Below are 19,510 nucleotides of genomic sequence, written 5' to 3'. Positions count from 1 at the left end.
TTATAGAGTGATGCTTTTCTCGAAGATTGATCTGAAGTCAGGGTATCATCAGATCCGAATGAGGTTCGAGGATGTTCCCAAGACAACATTTATGACTCATGAGGGACACTATGAGTTTTTATTTATGCCTTTTGGCCTCACTAATGCTCTCCCTGATGAATAGGATATTCTATCCATATCTGCGGAGGTTTGTTTTAGGTCTTATTTGATGATATTTTGATTTACAACAAGACTGGGGAGGAGCACTTAGAACACTTAGGATTGGTGTTATCCAATCTGTGCAGGACCACCACTTGTTTGGCAATTTGAAGAAGTGCTCATTCGCACAACCTAGAGTGGAGTATTTGGGGCACTTGATATAAAAGGAAGAGTAGCAGTTGACCAAAGCAAAAAAGAGGCCATGCTCAGGCGGCCTATACCCAAGAGCTTTAGGGAGTTGAGAGAGTTCTTGGGGCTTACAGGCTACTACAAAAAGTTCTTGAAGGGATACAGTTCAATAGCCTGGCCTTTGACTAAACAACTAAAGAATGATAATTTCAATTGGGGTGAAACTGCTACCAAGGCCTTTGAGGAGTTCAAGAAGGTGATGAGTAGCATGCCAGTGTTAGCCCAGCCCGACTTCAACCAACTTTATGCGGTGGAGACGGATGCTTTGAGGTATGGACTAGGAAATGTACTTATGCAGGACCACAGACCAATGGCTTATTTCAGTCAAGTGTTGACGGTCAAGCGAGGCTCACGTCAATCTATGACAGAGAGTTGATGGCGATTGTGTTGGCCATCCAGAAGTGGCGACCCTAATTATTGAAGCGACACTTTATTGTAATAACTGATCAAAGAAGGTTAAAGTTTATTCAAAAAAAAAAAAAGCTTAAAGTTTATTCTAGAGCAAAGGATGGTTACAAAGGAACATCATAGGTGGCTTTCCAAACTGCTGGGTTATGATTTCGAGATCCAGTATCAATCAAGGACATATAACAATGCTGCAGATGGGTTATCCAATTGTATGTGGGAGCCCCACATGATGGCATTGTTTGTTCCCTTAGTTTTGGATTGAGAGCCATTGAGAAGGTAAAGTCGGCAAGATGAAGGATTAGAGAAAATCAGGAGAGATGTATTGGGGAATAAGGTTAGCCATCCAGGCTATACCTTAGTTGATCAGAGACTATTATATCATGGGTGAATGGTGATACTAAGCACCACCATATGTATCATGCTTATTGCGGGAGTTTCACGATAAAGCCATAGGAGGGCACTCAGGGGTACAAAAGACCTATCGTGGGCTGGAAGCAAAATTGTATTGGGTTGGAATGCAGAAAGAAGCGAAGGAGATGGTGGCAAGCTGTGATATCTGTCAGAGGCATAATTATAAGTCAATGGCTCTAGGAAAACTTCTGCAACCTCTAACTCTGCCTGAGAAGGTGTGGGAAGAAATAACTATGGATTTCATTGAAAGTCTGTCAAAATCAGAGAGGTTTTCGGTGATTTTGGTAATAGTGGATAAGCTAAACAAATATGTTCAATTCATTTGCCTACGACACCCATACACGGTGGTTTTAGTGGTAGCAACATTTATTCGAGAGGTGGTCCACCTACATGGAATTCCAGAGTTCATAGTTTCATATAGAGATAAGGTGTTCCTAAGCCACTTCTGGAGAGAACTATTCATGATGCAGGGGACCGTTCTGAAGAGAAGTACAACATACCATCCGCAGACTGATAAGCAGACCGAGGAGGTGAATAGGAGTGTGGAGAATTATTTAAAATGCTTTGTATCATAAACACCCAAGACCTATATGAAGTAGTTACCTTGGGCCGAGAAGTGATACAATACATTATACCATAGTGCCGCATAGACTACATCTTTCAAAATCCTTTATGGCAAACCCTCCTCACTTGATATACTATGAGACCAAAAGCACTCTAGTTTCATTCGTGGACAAAAGTTGGAAGAAAGAGTTAGGATATTGGGAGAGCTAAAGGGAGACCTACTGATAGCAAAATAAATTATGAAGAAGCAGACTTACGCGGATAGAAGGGATGTGCAATTCGAGGTGGGTGATAAGTGTATATGAAGATTCGACACTACAGACAAAAAATCTTAGTTTGAAGAAGAAATGAAAAGTTATCTCCACAATATTATGAGTTATATGAGGTTATGGAGAGGATTAGTGTCGTGGTATATCGTTTGCAACTACCTCCTCCTTCCACCATACACCCAGTATTCGATGTGTCTCGGTTGAGGAATGTTAATAGCGACCACAGTCCATCACCGACGCTTTTGATGACCTTGACAAAAGAAATAGAGGTGATCCTAGAATAAATTGAGGTGCTCGAAGTTCGCGCGACAACCGGAAGTGCTGATCAAGTAGAAGGATATGCCCAACAATGAAGCAACATGGGAACCACACCAGATGATTTAGCAACATTTTTTCTTCGTTCCACCTTAAGGATAAGGTGGCTCTTTGGGAGGGGAGTATTCATAGACCGGTTGAACCAGTCCAACCAATCAACCTGGCCCCAGCAAGGGTGGTCGGTCTAGCTGGCGGGTAGAAGAGACTTGTGAGCCCAACTAGTGTGGGTGATGAGAAAGAAAAGAGGGGGGCTCAAAGGAGATTAATAATACTTTAATTACTTACCATAGAAAATCAAAATTGAGAGAAAATTAGGAAGATTTATTTAGGAAAAGAGAACTGATTTAAATTAAAATTTGGGTGGAAAATTGAAAGGTTTATTTAAGGAAATATGGCTAATTTGAATTCAGATTTGGGAGGAATTAAGAAGGTTTATTTAAGATTAATTAGGTTATTTTTTATTTTCGTTATGTGATTTTGTGTTTTGCAGTAATTTTCTTTGGAGTTATTCCTAGCGGCGACTAGGGTTTGTGGAGAGCAATCTAGCTCTCAAATATTAGATTAGCTTGAATCATGATTTGTTTTGCCGATATCAATAAAATTAGCCCATAATCTCATTCTTTTTGGCTGATTTCTGTTATGTTTTCTTTTCGTTATTGATGTTTTTTAGCTGTGTGGAGATTGAATTTCTATTAAGTTTCTCCTGGTAATGTCGACATCTAGGCTTTAACTTATCTTCTTCTTGAAGGATCTAGAGTAAAAAATGTTCATTTGATCTTCTTGTAGTCATTTTTCATCAACACCATGCACTAGTGCTCTTTTTGAACATAGAACTCTAATACCAAAAATCCTAATTTGTAGCAACCAACAAGTCATCATAATAGGATATGCCCAACACAAGAGGTGAAAACGTGTATAAAAAAAAAAAAAGGATATGCCCAACACATCAAGCAGATGGTTATAGATTAGAGGTTGTTAATTTGAATTATTATTTTTTAAGTAATAAAAAATCAAGTTAATTAACATGCAGAACTAGGCAAACTAGGTGGAAGATGATGCTTCCTTGAATCACCTCTCTTTAACTCATACTCAACAAGCCTCCCAGAAGAATAGAAACGCTCTCCTTCCAGGCCCAAACTCTCTAGAACCCCAGGATTCAAAACAATAATCAAAGAAAAAACTCTCCCTAATTCCCCTAATTCAATCCCCTCATAAAATCAGGGTAAGCTAGATAAAATATTAAAAAAGAAAAAGAAAAAAAACACATAAATTATAGGAAATCATAACTTAAAATGCTGAAGTTACAAAGATATGGCATGGATAGTCGAGCTGACTTTTTGGACTATTAGAGTCATGTTGGCATCATAATTGCTCGACTCGTAACCTTTACTTCTACCATTAACATTCCGGTCTTCCCACAGTTCCTCTTAGCAGCATAATAATCCACTTAGAAGTCTCATTCTCAGCTTCCTTGTCTTCATGACTTATTCTACATGCCTTTTCAAATCATTGATCTCCTAATCAAAATCCTATCTAATGAAAGGCCCTCACATGCACAAAGTAAATTAAAAATTCATCACTTGACCTTATCATGAATGATTTTGGATCAAATCATCTACAAAGCCTAGAGCAAGAATGTGATCCTAGAAAGGCACTCAGCCTATGGATATGTACCCATTCAACTTATTGGAAGTAAGAATCATCTTTCAGTCGATTAATCATAGAATTCTATAGATAAAAAAGATATAAGTTCTATGGAAATTAAACATGCACGCTTCAAATGGAAATGATATATTTCTTAATTATGGAAACCCTAAGTACAAATCCAAGAAGATTTAATATCTAATGAATTGCAATCATCCAAACGAGAAATATAACTCACGTTTGCTGCATAAGTCATAGCAGCACCAAAAATCATTCCCCATGCCTTTGTGCAAAAATTAAAAGTTAGAAAAATCATATCAACAGGAAATGGGACAATGGAAAAAAACACTAATGGCACATCCAATGCACAAGACGCTCCCACTATGGAGCTTGGGGAAGGTTTGATGAGCATAGTCTTGCCCAGCTTTAAGAGAGGTGGTTTCCGTATTCAAAATGTGACAGACAAGCCATAATGTGGCAATCTAAACATTGCTCTCCGGCCATCTTCAGGTAGAAAAATATATGTATATATATAAATAAAAGCAAAAATATCTGAAGAAGAAAGTAAGGGCAGCTAACCTATTCACATCAGGCTTGTCCAGAACCTTCAGCAGACTCTGATCTACACTTGATATGGACAATTGGACCCAATTGTGAACGATCTAAACCTTCTATGTCCCCATTTGGAGCATTCATGTATACTGCCTCCCTATACATCCACTCTTCAGTCTCATCGCTATAAAAATCCTCAAAAGGTTCCCCACATAATGCACAGACTGTCTGATTCTCATCTGCAGGAACAGCCATTTCCGTGTCTTCTTTTTTCTCTGGAACTACCTCTGTGGGCAAAAAACCAGGAACCGCATCAGCTCCAAGCGTTTCTGCACCACAAAGCCATTCCTTAGCACTAACAAACCATTTGCGTGATGGCTTCTGCTTACGATTCTTGGATATTCGGTTTTTAGTTACATGCCAATCCATATGGTTACTATGATCCTCTTGGCATGTAAAACGTAAGCCACATGTAGTACATTGCCTTGGAAGATCAGTATACATAGCATTTATTGCAGATTCATGACGTATCTTAAGAAGTTCAGCATTAAACTCAAGGCCCATAGTATTCTGAAACATACACTAACAAGCTGAGAATTAAAAATACACTTTTTTTCAAACTAAAGAAAATAAATCACAAACTGACATACCTGAGACTGAGCTTGAGGTGTCAGCGAAATCAAACCTTGGGCCATAAGCGAACTGATCAATCCTGAAAATCCGCTTACTGAAGATTGTGATGCTGCTGAACTGTTCTGGGATGCAGGTAGTGACTGTGATGACAATGGCGGTGGTCCTGGCGGCAAAGGAGGCATCCCTGCACGTCCATGTAAGGAGATATTCTTTACTGAAGAAATAGGCATTCCAGGGATGGGATTTGGCAAAATAGAATCCAAAACACCACTTTGACCATGAGATTGTACACCACTTAGGGGTTGATTTAGTACTGGTGGAATAAAGCTTCCACGATTCTCCTGCAAAAGAACTTGCATGAGTGAACTAGGTTTCCAACCATGTAAATTCAATTGAATTTCTACAGAAAGCTGAAAATGTACCTGGAATGCCTGCCCTAGTAGTTGTCTTCCATTTGCATCAAATTGCTGCTGTGGAAATGGAACAGAGAAATTGGGTTGCTGATTGCCTATTGGCTTGTTATTATCCGTCTGTAGGTTAGCAATGGGAAGTAACTGTAAAGACTGAGATATATGAGCTGGGGGCCATGGCACCGGAGCAATAGGAGGATGGTGTGCTTTTTGTGCAGCTGAAGTAGACATCTCGTGATTTGTAGTGTCAGATGAAGCACTAGATAAATTCAAAAATGGCATTTCAGCATTGTGAGAGTTATCATAGAAACTATGCCGTTTGTGATTTACAGAAGGTGTTACTCCACCAACCAAGTAAGGCAACTGAAATGGCCTTCCCTGAGACTTTGGGCTAATATTATCCGGTGTGGGGCGGTGGAATACATGAGGCAAACTCCCATGCTCCTGAACATGTTGAGAACTCTCATGATGTCGAAATTGTTGGATGGTGCTTCCTGTATCATCGAGATACATCTTATTCATCGGTCCAAGACCATACTGCAAAAAAAATCATTAATAAAAGAAATTACTGAAGAATTAGCTCAATGACGTACTTCCTCCAAAAATGAATTATTACTGCGGCAATATTTAAAAGATTGAAAATACAGCTAAGAAAAATCTACACGATTATTATACGTAATTATAAAAAAATTTGGTGCAAGCTTATGACAAGATCTATAAAGCATGTCGCAGAATATAACTCAGACAAGAAGAAATAGAAAGAAAAATTATGTAGCTCAATAATCAGGTAAGCAGTAGAATACTGAACTACAGACATCCATACCATGGTACAAAACAAAAAATAAAATGCAACCCATTACCTACAAAATGATTTTCATATATCAACTATATTAAAACCAAGACCTCACTTTACAAACAAATAGTATTTACTGCAAAATTATAAAGGAAAATGTTTGCAAGTAAGACGAGCCATACATGTCGAATACCAATTCTGTCATCAATTGTAGTTGTTGAGTCTTTGAGAGGTGGAACAGGCCAACTGCGCCTTCTAAAATCAGATTTCTGTGCTATGATACCTGATCTACTAGAATTATCTCTTAATCCTAAGCTATCAGTGCTCTGTTCGGATTGCATCCTGCTCCTTTTGCTTGGATCAACATGAGTCGGGCTCATATCCTCCCACACATATTCCTCTTCCTCAGAATTCTGCCAATCCATTTTTCCTGCTTTACCCTTTATGCCATTTACATCGACACGCTGAATCTTTGGAAGACTCTCATGAAGGAAGTCTTTACCTCTATAATTTCCATAGGCATCAATGAGCTCTCTTTGGCGCTGCCTTCCATATTTATTGTATGTCGTCAGAGCAACAGATTGCTGAGCACCATCATCTATTGCCAAGTTTCTTCCAACCCAACCATTACTCTCACTTGCTCTGTGAGATTGAAAGTCAAGTCCAGAATGAGATCGTGAAGTTGCTTCAATCACCCGTCCAGGAGAACTCATTTGGAACCTATGGCCTTGTGGAGATGTGGACCTCCTAAGTCCAATCCTTGTAGGAGATACCCGTGATGCCACCTTTCTCTGTGAACTTAAGAATGGCCCTTCCTGTCCCTCCATTGATGATCCATGTAGTGTTAGAGTCAGTGGAGAACCTTCTCTTACCATTTTTAGGCTTGAAGGTTGAAAACCAAAGTGATCCAAATCATGATCATTATATTTAGTAAATGATCTATGTCCAGAAACTTGTATTCCAGAAGAAACTTCCCTTGAATGCCGAATATCCTACAGGAAGGAAAAAAATCAATTCTGGGAGGGGAGCATTTAAAATGCATTCAGCCTCGGGAAAGAATAAAACATACTAGCACAAACAATAGCAGCATGTGAAAAAAGCTCAAAGAATTGCCTGCTAAAGTAGTAAGAATTTAGAAAAAGAACATTTGCATCAAGAATTCTACCAAGTATAGATAAGCACAAGAGAACAAGACAACATAGTAATTGCTTCAAAATATTTTAAAGATGCATACAGTACACTAATTCCCAAAACATCAACTAACGTTACATAGAAAGTCAGAAGAAAAGTAAAATGTGTGATTCCTATTCTTCAAAATTTCCAGATTTAAGATAGAGGAGCAAGACTTCTCATTTACATATACTGGATAGATGCTGCTAATAGACAGCAAATATCAGAAGAGTACTTCACCTTCTCATCTACTTTAATTAGCTTCAGTCTGTGTTTTAGAATCAAACCAACAATTTTTAAAGATTAAAAGAATATCAACTAGTGCTTAAGCAAAGATTTTACGAGAATGCTTAACCTTGGCAAAAACATTGAACAACAATACCATTGGCTTCCATCTGCAGGGTATAAGGGCGTACATACCCTTACAAGTCCATGCCGAGAAAAAAAAAAAAGAGAAAGATTAAAACAAGAAATTGATGCTCACTGCTTCAGGGTTTTCAAACTGGCGTCGTGCCTCCAAGTATTTTGGATTAACATGAATTCCATGAGATGGTTGAGAAGTTTCTGAAGTTCGCATACTCGCCAAGCCAATTAGCCTCTGGTTTTCAGGTGTAGAAAACTTTAATTCATCCTCAATTTTGCGTAGTGTTGAATGGGGGAATACTTGTGACCAAGTCTGAAAGAGGTGGCGCATGGCAGGATGAAGGCTGGAATGGACATCATTATATGCCTGGCAAAACGTCTTGTGATAGCCGCATGCAAAAGGATAGCACTAAATAAGTACAATTTGTGTGGAAAACATTAATCAAACAATTACTCAAAGAAAAACTGCACTTTCTGAAAGCAGTGCGATAAAGAGAAACAAATAGGATCAAGCAGAATGCAATGTTACAAGAAAACGTAGCTTAGCATAATTTCGAAACTATTCGGAATAAGCTTAAAGTTGCAAAGTTCAAACCGCAGAAGACAGGCCTAAATCAGATATATAAATTAGTTCACATTATTACATTCTTTTGCAGCTAGGTCCTAACTCCTAAGCACCGTAACAAACCTGAATGATACTCTGCCGAAACTGTTAGAATATTAGAAAACGCAATACAAATCAGGCCAGTTCAATTGCAAGCAACGAATGGAATGAAATGCGCCTGATCAAGCCAGCCCATTCAGGAATCATATATTCGGCCCAGATCAAACAATACATTCTCATATTCAGTTTAACAATAGATGTCTTGTCTTAATAATAAAAAATGAGGCCAGGCTTCAATGTTGAAGACAAAACGTTTGGTGTGTGTGTATATATATATATATATATAAATAATGCTTCATTAATCTCTGTTTTTTATAAAATTTAAATGAGATTTTGATTCTTATTAAAACACAATGGAGAAAAAGAAACACTTTGAGATTTTGATTCAAAGTGGGATGAAGGCTTGTTGTTATTGTTGCTGCCCCTTGATGATTTACCTTTCACAGCCAATGAAATTTAGTTACAGTGATCCAGCTACAAGGCCACTACACAGTTAAACCAAACTGAAAGAAATACTACACGATACAAGTGTAGTGTTGAAATCTCGTCATGCTTCAGAAATATTGGCCAAGTTATTTCCAAACTAGGTTGTTCTCATAGCGAAAAGCAAGTGAAACAAGCTTACAAGCAAACGCGATTATCCAAAGCTGAGCAGTATACATTTAACAAGATTACTTATTTGGCCAACTAAATAGCATATTTTTAAACGATTTGAGAGAAACCATCTTAATCATGGGCAGCACATGCGTGTGGTGAAGGGATCAGTAGCTTTGCAAGCCAATGTCACACAAAACTATCAGCTTACGAATGGTAACAAGGAGGTATTATTAATGGTGAGAATAGGAAACACGAGGGAAAGAAAAAGCACATTATCAGAATGTTCCCATTCCTGCTCAGCCATAACAAAGTTGATGGTCTCAAAAACATCCAAAAATAAAATTCTCTTTACTAAGGAAGGCCAACAAAGCTAAAACACCCATCATTTGAATGCAACTTGCTTCCTTTCTTTCTTCACAATTTCCCTCTCTCCAAAACAACACTTATTATCATCACGAATAAGCCAACTTATTCTCTTCTCAAGAAGCAAAACAATGCATGACATCAGTGCCAGTCATAAAAGTAGCAAGACACAACACCCCCAAGTAGGCCTTGTACTAGGTTGCCAATTCTTATTGATTTTAAATTGGTAAGAAAACGGTTTTTAGTATAGCTGGCTTCAAAAGAAACCATCAAGTGATGCTAAAAATGGAAAGCAGAAATTGGAATGGGATAGGGGATCCTATGAGAATGCAAGCTCAGAACCAAGAACTGGCTACTTGACTTACCTCTATTCATTTTCCAATAACCAAGCCCAAACAGCCAGACAAGTCAAATCCTGGTTCATGGCTTCATGCCCTAATGCTATTGTTTGAGTTCAGAAGGCTTGCAAAGCTTTCAGCTTCGTTTGATAATATTGTGTCATTGATGTGTGTGTTGAGTAGTTAGAAGCTATGATGCATAGACACGGACAAGGCGACACGGATACAACACGACACAGACACGTCAATTATTGAAAATATAGGACACGGACATGAGTTGGATACAGTATTATAATTTTGGCCAAATTTTATAAAGAAGCGTGATAATAATCAAAATTAGTAAAAGAAGCATGAATTAATAAAAATTTAAATATGAGCAAATACGCTATTTAATATAGCGTATTCTGAAATACGCTAATTAATTTAGCGTAATAAGAAAACACCATTTAATTAGGCGTATTAAGTCAGCCCAGAAATAGGGGGGATAAAGAGAGAGAAACAGGTGAGAGAGAGGTGACATTTGACAGCGGAGAGAGAGAGGGAGAGAGAGAGAGAGTTGGCAGCGAAGGGAGTGGAGTGGAGAGATCACCATGTGCAGAGAGAGTGTTAAACAATTTTTAAATATTTAAATTAATATTTTAAATTATAATAAATTATTTAAATTAGTATTTTAATGGATTTTAAGATATTTAATCATTATTTTAACTTATTTTTAAATATTTTTTATAAATATATAATAGTATTAGGTTTTAAAATAAATATAATATAAATTAAATAACGAATTAAATTTTTTAATAAATTATTATATTTAACTAAAACAGTAGTAGAACTTATAAAAATAACCAAAATATTCATTTACATCCTCTTTCTCCCGTCCTCTCTCACTTTCTCTCTCTTGGCATCAATCTCTCTCACCCTCCACTGTCATGTCAACTGTGATATGACTGCTACCTGTCTTTCTCTCAGCTGTTTCTCTCTCCATCCTCTATTTTTCTAGGCCTTACTAAATACGCCAAATAAAATAGCGTTCTCTTATTACACCAAATTAATTAGCGCATTTCCAAATACGCTATATAATATAGCGTATTTGCTTATATTTGAATTTTTATTAATTCACGCTTCTTTTACTAATTTTGATTATTATCACGCTTCTTTCTAAAATTTGGCCTATAATTTTTATATTTTAAAATAGTGTATAAAATTAAATAAGTATAATATTAAAAGTAATTTAGAAATAATAAGTCATTTAACTAGAACTTATGTTTAAAATGATTAATATTAGTATGTCGAGAGTCGGGCGTCATTTAACTAGAACTTGTGTTTAAAATGATTAATATTAGTATGTCGAGCGTCGGGCATCGATGTTATACAGCAAGTATTGGGTGTCAATGTCACGAAGGTGTCTATCGTCGATGTTAAGATGACGTCAATGTTAAAATGAAGTCGGACAGAGATGAGTTGTCAAGTTGTGAGTATAGAAATTGTTAACATCAATGTTAATACAATGTTAGACTTTGATGTGGAGATGGTTTTAAAATATTGATGTTGTAACGACGTCAGACGTCGATGATGAGATGACATCGGGCGTCCTTGTGAAACCAAAGTCACGACTGCCAAAGAGAAATTAGAATGATAATATTTGATGAATGGGATGTTGAGTGTGAACGATTGATTTGTTATTGTTGATAAAAAATAAGAAATTTAATTTTTATATTTAAAATAAATAAAATTTTAAATATAAGAAATTAAATTTTTAAAAAATCATAAAATATTTAAGACACGTGTGTCCAATTTGTATTTAATAGTTTTTTAATCGGATACATTTTAGGTGTGTCTGACACGTGTCGTAGGTGTGTCGGATGTGTGTCGTGTCGGATACATGTCAGACACTACACGCCTCTTTGACAATAAGTGTTAGTGCATCATAAGTAAGAAGTCACTACTAATCTCACCAAGATAGACAATCTACTTTATGAGTTTGTTCATTCAATTGTGAACTATGATGCACCGATACTTCTCAAAGAGACATGCAGTGTCTGACGCGTATCGTGTCGGACACGCCATAGGAGTGTCGAATGCGCCGAAAACATGTTTGATTAAAAAAATATTAAATACAAATTGAACATACATGGCCGACACGCGTATCTTAAATATTTTATGAATTTTTTAAATATAATTTCTAGTATTTAAATTTTTTGCTTATTTAAAATATAAAAATTAAATTTCTTATTTCCTATCCACAGCATCATATCAATCGCCCGCACTTAATATCACATTCATCGAGCATTCTCTTTTTTTATTTCTCTTTGGAGGGTTACAACTTTAATTTTACAACAATGTCCGATGTCATCTTAACATCAGCGTCTGACGTCGTTGCAGCATCAATATTTCAAAACGATCTCCATATCAACGTTTGACAGTGTATTTACATTGATGCTCGATGCTAGCCATATCTACACCCACAACTTGGCATAGCATCTTTGTCCAGCGCCTTCTCAACATCGACGACCAACGTCATCTCAACATCGACGATAAACACCATCTTAACATTGATGCCAAATATTTATTGTATAGCATCAATGCTCGACTCTTGACATTATTATCATGTCCTCTCTCGATGACTAAAAAACGGCATCAACGCCCGACTCTCGACATCATAATACTAATCATTTTAAGCGTAAATTCTAGTTAAATGACTTATTATTTCTAAAATTAATTTTAAAATTATACTTATTTAATTTTATACGCTATTTTTAAAATATAAAAATTATAAAACTGTGTCCAACCCGTGCACGTGTCCTATATTTTCAAGACGTGTTCTATGTCCGTGACATGTTGTACAGTGTCGGCATGTTTGTGTTTGTAATCATAGATTGTGAAGCATTGGAGGTGGCTCATTGCAATCTATTTCCACACAAATCAAACTTATGATATGCTATTTTTTTTTATTATTAAAAAATCCAGATGGGTAAAAAGCTTCACGAAGCATGGTCCTTTGTTGAACATGTTGTAGCAGCTCATAAGTTGGTTTTGGAAATTAAGATTTCTTAAAAAGGGTCTGAATTTCGATCTCAGTTAGAGCTGACACTTTTCAAGCGGGCCCTTTAATTTTGCATCCAAAGGTAGTTAATTGTGCATTGTTTCAATGCAGACTACTGCCAAATGATAATGAGGCCTTGAAGGCTCAAAGATAGAATTCTATGATCCAATCAAATAGTTTAGTGCGCATGCAAAACTATTCTCATGGAGTGGAAATCGTACTAAACCATAGAAAGTTGAAATGAAAAAAATATATCACACAAACTTACCTGAAAATACTAAGAGAGACATTCTCATGAGAAAAACATAAAAGGCGCATTGCCCAATTCAACCCTCACTGATTCTCCATTACAAGGTGATGCTGTTGAAGACAATTTTTTCTCATCAAATTATGCAAAAGCTAAGCTATTTATATTTTGGTTCATTCTAATGCAACCAGACTCCCCTCTCTTGTCATCATTCTCATGTCTTTAAGCCAATAATCACAATCCAAATTATTCTCTTCTCAAGATGCAGAAGAATTCATAGCATTCATGCAAGTTGCATAAGTAGTATGAAATAACACCTCAACGTAGGCACTGCCTAGCTTGCTAAGTCTTGCAGGTTTTAACTTCATACAGAAAAGATTGACAAAGGATTATTTTGTGTACTGATTACATCAAAATTGGTACTCAAGTCTAATGAAGATTGAAATAATGAAATATGAGACATTTAAGCGCCACCAAGGAAGGTATCACTGATGAGGCTGAAGATGGAAAAAGAAGAATTGGCAAGGGATCATATCAAAATGCAAGCTCAGAATCAAAGAGATCTGGCAGCTAGAATTACATCTATTCTCCTTCCTAAATCTAAGCTTCAAGCCAATTTAAGTAGGCTCATTGCTAAAGCTATGGTCTAAGTCAAGCAGGTTTAAAGAAATTTAGTTGAGGTAAGTTGGGATTGGAAATAAAAGGTCTTTATGTAGGACGCATATTTTGTTGTTGCTTGGTTTCAACACATTTCTACCCAGAGCATTTCTACCCATAATTTTGATTTGGGCATCCAGCATTATCAAAAAATTATTGTGATGCATGCTTATGTCAAAATATTAAACAAGGTCCAAGTGAAATCATTTTCATATCAAAGATTTTCAAATGAATAGGAGTGACAGTGGCAAACTTTTTGAAAGTTCACATTATTCTTCACCAAAGTTCCATCATTAGTCTTGGTAAACTATGAGTTCCACGGGAGAAGAATTTTGCATCCATCCTTTCACTATTTTGATCCAAGAGAGTTACCCAATCCATGTGAATTGAAATAAATTTAGATGAATCATTAGTGTGGATACTGGAGTAAGCATTGATGCTCCTTGTATAGGGCTATTGTGATCACTCTATTTGTGCTTCCACAATAGTATTGATGCTTCCTCGATGAGAAAGGAATTATGAACCGTAAGAAAGATTTGATATTGATAAATATTGATAAATCCTTGCACGATATAAGAAGATTATGATTTGAACATGATTTGGTATCATTGTTTGTTGTATTAATTTAGTTGTTTTAGATGTAGCTAAAGAATATTCAATCTATCGCATCACAGTGAACATGGAGAAGCAAATGGAGAGAGTTGTAGGGATGGGTAGAAGGATCATGGCCGAATATTGCAAGAAGAGGGAAAATGCCGGGTTTCATCAAAACTCAGTCAAACATCATTCATGTGAAACTCTAATAGGAGACCAGAGTCCATTATATACATTAGGGTTGGCAAAACCTACATTAAATTTGAAACGACTAGTAAAGAAATAATATGTACTTATTAAATCGCATAAAAAATTGAACAAATATTCATATTAAATAGGCAAATGCTTCAAACATAATAATGAGGGTATTTACAACCATGCTTTGCCCTGCATAAATTTGCTTGTTCCAAAAGAAACTCTTATCCGAAGATTTGGAAAGAGCCTCATGTTGGTGGTGATGGAATTAGTTCGTGCATGGTTCTGTAATCAACAAGTAACATCCTAAGGGCGAGAAAGTCATTTGGAGATTTTGATGGAGGTGATGGAAAAATATCCATCCCTAAAATGAAAGCAAACGTCTTCACCCATGTCATAATATAAGGTAAAACAAACACAATGTAGGACTGAGTAGGGAGAAAAACAGAGAACTAAGACAAGAACAATCAGTTGAGAAGATCCCATAAACTAGAATGAAAGATATAATCTTAAGACAGCGCATTGGTGGTGGAAACACAAACTCTTTATCAATGAATGACATGGAAGATGAAACTTTTGATCAGACAAGTAGCTTAAATAGAAGTAATCAAAGTGTTAAGGGCATGATTACATATTTATCACCTAATCACAGCTACTATTAAATAACAATTATAGCATATTAATTATATCAATAACTAACAAATCTTACTGCTTCAAATTAATCGTTGATTTCACTTTTTATTCATTTCTTCTTCCTTCAACGGCAGGGTTATGGGAGTATTAGACATATCTACATTAGCCAAGACATCTAGGCACGTTATTTCAATATTTGTTCCCAAACTAACAATTTAAAAGGCCAAGCTTATTACTTGCTATGGCCCTCCATTCACCAATAACTAACTCATTCTATAAATTTTTTAACCCTAAACCACCACTAGTAAAAGAAACCAAAAATACAGAAATTTATCTATGTTGCGTTCTAATGACTGAAAAGTCATGGACAATCTACTAATTCTTCCCCAATACTCATCTAAAAGGAAAGGGTTACCTAACTCATGAAGCTGCCGTCAACGCCGCATCCATAGAGAGATCTATGTACAAATTTTACCCCTACATTGGGGAGATGCTATTTTCGTAACTTAGACCCTTGACCTCTACCAATTTGAGATCTCTTGCCATAAATAGATGCATATATATTTAACACAAAAGAAATTGAGACCATGTACATATGTTCATTGATTGATGAAACAAAGATAATGTGCTATATATATATATATATATATATATATTTGTGGTTCTCAAATGTTGGCTGAAACACGCTTGTTATGCCACTACCGGAGTAGAAGTGCATTTCTGCAAAAACAACCCTTAAGACCATAGCCATATAAGGAAGATTTCTTAATACATCAGTCCGCTCAATCTACAAGATCTCACTCAATCATTTTTCTTAACTTCTCATCTTTCACCATCTAGCTTCCTCCTCTCTCAAATTCTAATACAATCTCTCCCACACATAAGCTCTCAACTGCAACCTTATCAATTGGCCAATGAATCCAGCCAACTCCTAGGCAACTAAAATAATGGTAAAAAGTGATGGATGAAAAGTCCAACGATGACCTCTTATAAGAGCTTAAACGGTATAAAAATTTAATTTGAAAGAATTTTGTCATCCTTTTTTCTTCCCTTGTCAAGCCAAGCTGTTAAGAAAATAAGAGATAGCCTTTCACCTGATGAACCTCATTTTGCTTCCAGCTTGAACTAGTAATGCCATCCATGACCCCAAAACACACCGCAATAAATCAATAAATTAAAAAAAAAACTACTTTTAAAAAAACAGCGCAAGTGAGAAAAAAGTAAAGAAACAAAGTCAAGCACCGGATCAGCTAGCAACGGATTTATAAATAACATGAAAATGAACAGCAAACCCTTCACACATAATAAACTTTGGCACCAAGCCTGCACTGAAACTGTTTTCTTTGGTAATATGAACATAAAAAACAACCGAGAATAAAGAATGTTGTCACCTAGACAGCACTGAAACTGTTTCCCAAGGTGATATAGTTTACATTTTTAGAATTGCGGCAAGTGACCATGATTTGTGGTGCAGAATATTTAAGAATAAAATTAGCTGCATAACAATCTGAATCGCAAGATATGGGAAAAGTCTCATGCGAGGTACAGAAGTTTCACTAAAGGATATGACAACTGGACTGAATCACTGTGAAGAGTTTTGCAAAAACCAAATAAGAAAAGATAAAGAAAGCAAAACAATTTAACAAGTTTCTTTGAAACGTTTTAAAAGTATGAATATGTGACCATGACAGAGATGCAGGGTTTCAGTATAACGAGTATGGAACTATAAGAAATTCAGAGCAAGGCAACAACTGATAGCAATATTTGGAATGGTGAGGTATATTGGAACAAGAGGCAAGGTAACATGATATATTAAATAAATCGACTAAGATGCTTGAGATCAAGGACTTGCAGATTTATGTAGCCTGGGACTAACGGTATGACAAACTCAGTACATGGCTGCCTCATGAACCAGTAACACTACCCTGATGAGATTGATATAGGCTTCGTTTGGGACGGTTTTCTTTTTATTTCTTAAAACAGCTTCTTAGTACAAAAATTAAAATTTTTTTAAAAACTCTGCTTTAAGAAGCAGTAAAAAAGCCGTCCCAAATGAAGTCATAATCCACAAAAGGGTACAAATCAAAAGTACCCAGGTTTAATTCTATATGCGGCATGTTTTCTGCGCTCAAATACAATGCAGTCTCAGATATCTGTTGAAACTTTTCAACGTATAATTAAGCAGTAAAGCTGGTTGAGGCTTTTTAAGGTATAATTAAGCAGTAAAGGAACGCAAAAAACATATAAAAGCCAAATACGAGAGTCATCTGATAACAAGCACACACCTTAGGAAGCCTAGCAGCGAAAGTCCTCACATAATCATCACCAATGTTCTTCACTATACTATCCAGAAGATACAAAGCAGGTAATTTTTGATCTTGTGGGACCTGTGCAAAGCAATGCACGGCAACAGTTACAAATTGAATTAACAGAGTCGCGTGAACTCCATTAAAACAAAAGAAAGGATAATATCATAATTAGACACATATGGGACCATTTCGTTGCTTGAAGTGAGGAAATATGCTCTGAAAACAGTGAAATTTGTAGAATTTCGCTATTTTGTTTTATTGAATCAACAATAGACGTTCATACAAAATTCCACAAATCCCTTCAGAACCGTCTGTAATTCAATGATTTTATTTTCACATACAAAATGAGTGAAAATAAAATATATCTTTTTAAACACATTTACCATCTACATGCAACCAAATGAGCCCTAACCGAGAGAAGAAAGAATCTACGCTCAACAGAAGTTAAACAATCGCATCAAAGAGCAACTTTTGCCAAATTTTCAGGCGGCCTCGCCTAACACTAACGTTTGACCGTCGCGTAGAGAAGCCAAACTGCAGACGGTCCAAAACTTTAAACTAATTAGAGTAACTATTCACAGAAAATGACCAAATTTGGAACAAACCACATTTCGTGTATTTAATAAGAGTTTCTCAACGACGAATACCCAAAAAAAAAAAACTAAAACAGGTAAATTCCTTTGTTTTTATTTTTATTTTTATTTTTTCAGAGCGCTGTTTTGGTATCGAATCGGCCGGAGCATGTGACACATGATTGGGAGGCGCATTTCAGTTAGAGCAAGTAACCTCGCTGCCACTTAACTTCGCCGAGAACTGGTGATACCACATAAGAGGAAAAGTTTGCCAAAATAAAAGAAAAAATAAAATAGAGACGGAGTTTATTCATTTATCTTCTTTCAATCACAAACCAATACTTCAAAAAAAATTCCAAACAAATAAACTAAAAATCCTCATATATCCAGATCGCGAAACCAGCTGTCAGAAGCCCTAGAATGCCCGCTCAACAATCTCAGAGTATACTAGCCCCCACCTCGTCAATCCGGGCGCACACAGCCTCCGCGATCGACCTGGCATGTTCCCGCTGGTCTCCGGCAATGATGGTGAGTTCCGTGATGATTGGCTTCGAGTTAAAGGTGAGCTCGGTGAGAAGTTCCCCATACATCCGCACGATTTCGTTCCCGTCTGGTGGCGGCGGCGTCTCGTCCCCACTGCCCCTCAAGTCTTCTTCCCGTTCGCGAAGCATCGCACGGAAGCGATCCAAGATCGACGTCGTTGCGCGCTGAGCCGAATCCGTCGGCGGCCGGCCGAGTCGCTCCTGCGCAAACCCTAAGGGCCTAGGGTTTTCGCGGGCGGCGGAGGCAGAGGAAATGAATCTCTCGCCATCCATCACCGAATTAAAGCAATATAGATCTCTCTGAGAAAGCTCTTCCTATAGTTTATAGAGGACGGGGCCTGGATCGCGTGATGCCATGGAAAGAAGAGGAAGATAAGAGACGACACAGATTCTGCGGCCGAAACCGCTACGGTATTTTTCCGGATCGGATGTTCGTGGCTTCTTCCGCTCTCTCGTCGGATTAATTCATACCGAGCTGCATGGATGTATTTCAATTTTTAAAATAACAAATAACATTCTCCATTAACCAATCAGTCACTAATCTCATCTTTTCACTCAATTCATTTCTCAAATAAAAAATGTAATATTTATTTTTTTTTCTATTAAAGTGGCATTCATTTATATCATATTTATCAAGTATTTTATACTTTAATAGAGAAGTTGTACTTAATATATCACCAAAATTTTGTCTTGATCAAGCCTTGATGCAAATCTAAATTAGAAATTTTCAGAATTCCAACTCTAATTTCAACAAATTTATTATAAAATTGAATATCATAGCAAGAAGAATTCAACTATATCAAAATTGATCTAATCCGAGTCCAAATGAGATCAAATTAA

At 36.6% G+C, this 19,510-nt stretch overlaps 1 protein-coding gene across 3 annotated transcripts in view; it reads right to left on the bottom strand.

Moving 5' to 3' along the window:
• LOC110093928 (polyadenylation and cleavage factor homolog 4) overlaps window positions 1-19,144 on the bottom strand; it is a 32,595-nt gene extending 13,451 nt beyond the window's left edge. The window contains exons 1-7 of one of the 3 annotated variants that reach the window (XM_020818986.2): window positions 18,587-19,144; window positions 17,533-17,634; window positions 8,041-8,298; window positions 6,569-7,378; window positions 5,606-6,130; window positions 5,201-5,524; window positions 4,578-5,132 (exon numbers count right to left, since the gene is read on the bottom strand). In XM_020818986.2, coding sequence (XP_020674645.1) covers window positions 4,587-5,132; window positions 5,201-5,524; window positions 5,606-6,130; window positions 6,569-7,378; window positions 8,041-8,298; window positions 17,533-17,634; window positions 18,587-18,943 — 2,922 coding nt within the window. In that variant the 5' untranslated portion in view covers window positions 18,944-19,144 and the 3' untranslated portion in view covers window positions 4,578-4,586. Of the gene's footprint in view, window positions 1-4,577; window positions 5,133-5,200; window positions 5,525-5,605; window positions 6,131-6,568; window positions 7,379-8,040; window positions 8,299-17,532; window positions 17,635-18,586 lie in introns of those variants that run through there. The other 2 variants (XM_020818988.2, XM_028693826.1) reach the window with 2 other exon arrangements.
• Window positions 19,145-19,510: the final 366 nt, after the last annotated feature.

Source organism: Dendrobium catenatum, unplaced genomic scaffold (genome assembly GCF_001605985.2).
Source record: "Dendrobium catenatum unplaced genomic scaffold, ASM160598v2 fragScaff_scaffold_370, whole genome shotgun sequence".
In the NCBI taxonomy this organism is placed as follows: domain Eukaryota; kingdom Viridiplantae; phylum Streptophyta; class Magnoliopsida; order Asparagales; family Orchidaceae; genus Dendrobium; species Dendrobium catenatum.
Note: the sequence above shows the minus strand (reverse complement) of the source record. Positions and strands in the feature narration are given on the sequence as shown.